A 6,903-nucleotide genomic window follows, 5' to 3' on the forward strand; every position below is an offset into this window, starting at 1 on the left:
CGTTGTATTAATAAGATACACTGTTTCTTGACATCCTTTAGACATATGATCTTTTCCAGTTAATTCCCATGACCTCGTGATTCTGTTTTGTCTCAAACCAAAATATCTTCTCGGTCAGTTGTACCTATTCACTTTAATGACTTGACCTTTACTATCAAGTCAGCTCTTTCTCTTTTTTTATGTGATGACAGAACCAATTATTTTGATCAACTTTATCTGCAAGGCTGGGAATCAATTTAGTTCTGCTCTTTGAATCTTTCCAATCCAACTTATATGTTTCACTTAATGTAAACACCACATCACTGTCGTATATTCCAGTTTAGGGTATATCAGATATTCTATATATTTCTCGTCATCTCGTCCTGTAGTGAAAATGATTTACCAATAAATTGTTTTGTCTCGTTCAGACCTTTACAGATACCGTTGTCAGGTGACAAAGTATCCGTGACTATGACTCCAAGATACTTCTCATCTCTGGCTTTTATAAATAATTTCCCACTGAGTAACTCACTGGTGATCTCGAGATTTTACCCATTTACAATAGTTAACAGTGTGTGTGTGTGTGTGTGTGTGTGTGTGTGTGTGTGTGTGTGTGTGTGTGTGTGTGTGTGTGTGTGTGTGTGTGTGTGTGTGTGTGTGTGTGTGTGTGTGTGTGTGTGTGTGTGTGTGTGTGTGTGTGTGTGTGTGTGTGTGTGTGTGTGTGTGTGTGTGTGTGTGTGTGTGTGCGCGCGCATGCATGAGTACATGCGTGTGTGTGCGTATACGTGTGCGCACGCGTGTATGTTTACATGTGCGCACAACACAGAAATACACATATAAGTACTATTGCAATACTTACTTCACCATGTAGAGTATAGTCTTGGACTGATAGAGCCATACGTAATGGTTTGGGATGGTCATTGTTTGAAACAAGACCTGTTTAGCGTTCTTGAAGAAGGAATCAGGTCGCCAAAGATGCTGCAGCCAATCTTTATCCAGTAACCTGCAATGCAAGTACAATATTTCCTGTGTATATCTTCAAGGATTTTCACTAAACTGAAAAAAATCGGCTTGCGTTACACAGAACAAGATTCTCATAGCGGGATAATTTTTTAGAACAGCGTTTCTCAATCTTTCAATCTTTGTGGACCCTTTAAGTCGACTTATATATTCAGGGGACACCTTTGTGAGGGATTAGATAGGATATAGTCAATTTACATTTGTAAGAATTATAAAAGATTTTCTTTTCACAAGGAAAATGAAAAAATGGATACATCGATTAAGACACATTGTGTAATCATGAAAAAAGATTCGTGAGAGAATTAAGTGTAACATGTTTAATTCCCTTGGTTAAGTTTCTAAGGATTTTGGCCCATGAATACATTAAGGGGTTTATCTAAGCTGAGTAAAATTGTTCGACGTTACCAGAAACAAAATTCTCACTGCGGGCAAAATTATTTATAAACTTGATCTGAAATGAATACATGATTCTAATAACTTCTTGCAAACCCCATACCTATTACAAACACTGCTTGACAGGAACATATGTATGTATGTATGTATGTATGTATGTATGTATGTATGTATGTATGTATGTATGTATGTATGTATGTATGTATGTGTGCATTTATGTATGTACTCGTATATGTATGGATGTACCTGAGGGACAAGGGGGATATTGTCATGCTGAATAATTATCATATATGTGTTTGTTTCCATGCATGTGCGTATGTATATTCATTTACATAACTGTAATCAACTGTTATATTGAAGAAAAAAATACGCTTGTAGGATAGCCTCTGTATTTCCATCGATTAAACTGTTTTTAATTTTTGACTGCATTATCTTTATATCCTTCAAACATCTTATTTACTTTTTATCTATTCATTTATTTACTTGTTTATTCATTTATTTATCCATCTATTTTTTTTTTCTGGTATCTTTCCATAATTTCGTATTGCTCCCCATCTTGTTTTCATAAATATAAAAACAACTATCATATACTCAGAAATGCACATATATTTTGGCATCAGAGCGACTGGAGAATGTTGATATAGTCTTGTATGCATGAGCCCAGGTGTATTTATTGTTTTCTTTTGAATGTGTGCAATAGACGTTTTATCTCACCTGTATTCTGTCGTCATGTTCTCTGGTAATTTCAGGCGGTGATCTTTCCAGGACTGAGAGAAGAAAATGTCGGCTGCATAAGTCTGTGTGTAAATTTAAATAAACACTTAAATAACTGGTAAATCATAAGATTATAAATTCATCCCCACTCACAAAACACGTACACACACACACACATACACACACACACACACACACACACACACACACACACACACACACACACACACACACACACACACACACACACACACGACAACAAATCAGTCGGAGAAACTTTTAACTTATTAAGATCAATGAAAGTAGCCTGTGACTACATGGATGAAGAAATTGTAAAGAAAATACTAGTTACACTGATAAGACCGCTGCGACACTATGGACACCTAGTTCTAAAAAAAACATAAACCAGAAAGAATTCAAAGAGCAACGACAAAGATGGCATCAACTCTCTCCAATTTGATATACGAACAAAGATTAGATAAACTAAATCTACCAACCCTGGAACAATGAAGAGAAAGAGGTGATTTGCTAACCATCTACAGAATTATGAAAGGGTTGGAAATTCTTGATAGAGATGATTTACTAAAGTGGGACAGAAGAAAAACAAGAGGACACGAGAAAAAAATTAAGGACAGTTACAGAAGAGATCTGAAAAAGAATAGCCTCCCCACAGAGTGATAGATATCTGGAACAAACTAAATGAGGAAACAGTGAGTGCTAAAACTATACACCATTTTAAGAACAAACTGGATGCGAAAAAATACAAAAGCGGGTCACTACGAGCATAGCTCTCTTCCCGTAAAATACAACTAGGTAAAACACACACACACACACACACACACACACACACACACACACACACACACACACACACACACACACACACACACACACACACACACTCTCTCTCTCTCTCTCTCTCTCTCTCTCTCTCTCTCTCTCTCTCTCTCTCTCTCTCTCTCTCTCTCTCTCTCTCTCTCTCTCTCTCTCTCTCTCTCTCTCTTGGTTGCAGGTGGTCCGAGGCAGACTGATATATTGATGAACGACAGTTATTATTTTTTCTGGAACGTTCTGGTTTGAACTTTGGCGCTGCGCAGCGGCACAAGCTGTTGAAATTGAGCAATATCTCTATAGGAAATATCATTATTCACTGTCGATGACATAATATTTACAACATTGAATAATGGATATTTGTGAAATTTCGTCTCATATGCTTGCACGGTATTTTGTATATATTTTTGTATCTGTAGTATAATTAATATTAAGGGAAGGAGAAAAAAGAATTCCCGCAACTTATCAACAACCGTAGCTGTGTCATGGCTGTCCAGTTATGGCTGTCGCACTGCATTTTGTATATTTTTTACATCTATATCGTGGATTAGGTAGCTGTAGGTTAGGTAGGGTAGGTTAGGTAGGAGAGATTAAAATAAGGAGAAAATCATGTGCTTCACAAAAAAAAAAAAATAGTTGCGGGAATTATTTTGTTCTCCTTCCCTTAATTTCCGCAATAAACGTTACAAAGAAACGTTGTTGTACCTGTCGTAATATAGATGCAACAAATATACAAAATGCTGTGTGAGCGGGCGCGACGAAGCTTCACAATTTCGGAATGGAATAAGTGTGAGAAGTGATGAGTGTTTATGATTGAAGAAAAATCTAGGATATATAAATGGAAAACCGATACCCGAATAATCTACTCTGAGTGGATTTTTTTATAATGCGTTATTTAGTTTATTCTATTTGTGGTAACAACACAACAAATCATAATGAATTCGCCCATTAATGGTGGAACCATGTATCAGTCACAACAGTGAAACGGTATTTTAACGGTAAACGAAAATTGAAATATCTATCTACGCGCGCGGGTACCATCAATCATCATCAATTAGGGTCATACGACAGGAAGCGTGTTGCTTCACTAATACGAGCAAGCTCCTATGCAGTCACCCTTCCATCCCACTCCAAACAGCACTCGACAGGTTTTATCAATTTGCTCCTCCAGCTGTGAGTTCTTCTGTGGCTGTCCCCTTCGTCTCTATGTTGTCGATAAAATCTCACTTTGCCTCCAGTTTTCATCATATTCTTTGTATACAGAAACATGAGTGAATGAATTGTTGTAATTTACTCATTTATATAATTCATTTATTTATTTGATCTTCCTCGTATTCCTTGCACCTATTTAGTAAAATATTAGCTGTAACATTTTTATTTTGGATATTTAGGCCAGGTGGTGCAATAAGGGCTGTCGTATGGCGTGATATTTTGAATATTCAAGTCAATATATGGCTGTGTCCATCCTTTCCTAACCTTACAGACACACACACTCAAACGAACACACACACGCAAACGCACGCACACAGTGTCGGAAGAAAGGTCTTGAAAGGAAGAGATGATTGCCATTGCTAGAAAGAAAGAAAAATGTCCCATTTTCATGTATCAAAATTTGTAAGGCATTATGGGGGTTGGGAGGTTTTACGTGCCTTTCCTTATTCAATTTTATATTAAACTGAAGTATTACATTCTTTATGCATAGACGACAGATTATATAACAATGTATATGAAAAAACAAAGGAACAACTGTTGTTAGGTGTTTTATCAGCCTCACTGTTCAGGCTTCTGTGAGGTCAGTTCATCAAAGATTGAGGACATAACATAACATAAATTCAGAACTACAGTAGAAAGCAATAATGAGGAAAGAGAGGAATGTATGTCTGGAGGATGGATATGGACGATAATGTTGAGACTCTTAAGGAAGAACGAGATTGATAATGTGGGGCAGACCCACTTTCAGTATACAGTAGAAAGCAGGTTCGCAAGGTACAGAGGTGTCTAACATTGCTAGAAAAACTAGACATTGGAATGGCGTCCTTGAATGCGTGTCCCCATGTAACCCGATAATCCCATAATTACCCCCATAGCGACACTCCGTTATAATCTGCTGGAGAGCCAAGCGTTTTCTATCTTACACGTCCCTTACTTATCTTTTTTTTTTTTTTTTTTTTTTTTTTTTTATCAGGTTCTACAACCTTCCCTTCAATCATATACTGAACACCCGACTCATATGACACAATTCTCAATGCAACAATATTCAACTCTATACAACATGTATTCAATCACATATATATATCACAATATATTCAACGCGATTCTTTATCAAGTTGAACTTAATGTGGAAAACAGGCAAAAGAATGTTTCTATGCTAAAATGAGGATTGATGAGGTTAGTTCTCAATCTATGATACTCGTCTTGGCCACATTCTCTTTAAGTAATAGTTTTTCTTGCCCCAGTACTTTTAGTCTCATTATTTAGTATATTTGTGGTAAGTGCCAAACACGCAGTATTTTGGTAGAAGTTTATTGCGGAGATCTACACACAAGTAAGACAGGAAGTGATCTGTCACAAGCGAATGCTTGGGGGGCCTAGCTGGGCATAAGACGCGCCTGTGGCCTACTTTCTGTTACATTGTTGCTAAGCGGGAAAAAGATTGAGCAAAACAATACATACTAACATATCTAGGTATATACATAGAAATATACAGCAACAAGAGAACAATTACATATAATGATGAATATGCATGCAAAATGGTTAAGGGTAACATATATTTAGTTCCTTAATTCTACGACGTGTACAATTGGCATAGACGCATACGCGTTTAGCGTACGCCTAATGACGTATATATATTCGGTTTACCTAGTTTACCTAGTTTTATCTTACGGGAAGGGGAGCTACGCTCATGGTGCCCAGTCTCTGTATCTCGCCATGTCTAATTTGCTCTTAAATTCGTGTATTGGTTTTGCACACACTATTGTTTCGTCTTGTGTGTTCCATACATCCAGCACTCTGGGGGGAAAGCTGTCCTTTTTCAGGTCTCTTCTATAACTGTCCTCTTCGAGCTTCCTTCCATGTCCTCTTGTGTTTCTCTTATCCCAATCTAGTAAGTCTTCTCCATCAAGGACTTCTATACCTCTCATAATTCTGTAGATGATCAACAAGTCACCTCTTTCTCTCCTTTGTTCCAGAGTCAGTAACTCTAGTTTTGACAATCTGTCTTCATATGACAGTTTTGATAGTGTTGAGGCCATCTTCATAGTTGCTCTCTAGATTCTCTCAATTTTCCTTATATTCTTTTTAGTACTGGGTGACCATAGTGTCGCTGCGTACTCCAATTTTGGCCTTATCAGTGTGACTAGAATTTTCCTTACTATTTCATCATCCAAGTAAGTAAATGCCACTTTTATTGATCTTAACAAATTATAGGTTTCACCAACAATTCTATTTATCTATTTGTAAGAGGATATATCCTTTGTGATGTTTACTCCCAGGTCTTTTTCAGATCCCACTTTCTTTACTTCCTTTGTAACGATTTTATTTTGTCCTGATATGTTTTTTTTTTAATTTACTTTTTCCAAATTCCATTATGCTACATTTCTTAATGCTGAAGTCCACTTCCCACTTCTGGCTCCATTCCCAAACCCTGTTCAGATCTCTCTGCAGTGAATCACAGTCCGTTTCAGTACTCACTTTCTTTAACAGTTTTACGTCATCTGCAAAGAAGCTCATGTAACATTCCACACCCTCGTCCATGTCATTCACGTAAATAGAATACATTACTGGAGCCAATACTGATCCTTGTGGAACTCCACTAATCATCTCTTCCCAAGTAGAACTCTTTTCTCTGAGCACTACTCTTATTTTTCTTTCATGCAAAAAGTTCTCCATCCATTTCAGTAGTTTACCTTGTATCCCTTCTATGGTTTCCAGTTTCCTGAATAGTTTTTTGTGTGGGGCTTTGTCAAA

The 6,903-nt window shown here is 37.1% G+C and overlaps 1 protein-coding gene across 1 annotated transcript in view; it reads right to left on the reverse strand.

Moving 5' to 3' along the window:
* Positions 1-834: 834 nt before the first annotated feature.
* The window catches only part of LOC143019124 (uncharacterized), a 16,523-nt gene continuing 10,454 nt past the window's right edge, over positions 835-6,903 (reverse strand). The window contains exons 5-6 of the mRNA XM_076174819.1: positions 2,107-2,189; positions 835-982 (exon numbers count right to left, since the gene is read on the reverse strand). Coding sequence (XP_076030934.1) covers positions 835-982; positions 2,107-2,189 — 231 coding nt within the window. The remainder of the gene's footprint in view (positions 983-2,106; positions 2,190-6,903) is intronic.

The sequence above is a fragment of the Oratosquilla oratoria genome, chromosome 36, assembly GCF_046742065.1.
Source record: "Oratosquilla oratoria isolate Oo_2021 chromosome 36, ASM4674206v1, whole genome shotgun sequence".
Classification (NCBI taxonomy): Eukaryota; Metazoa; Arthropoda; class Malacostraca; order Stomatopoda; family Squillidae; genus Oratosquilla; species Oratosquilla oratoria.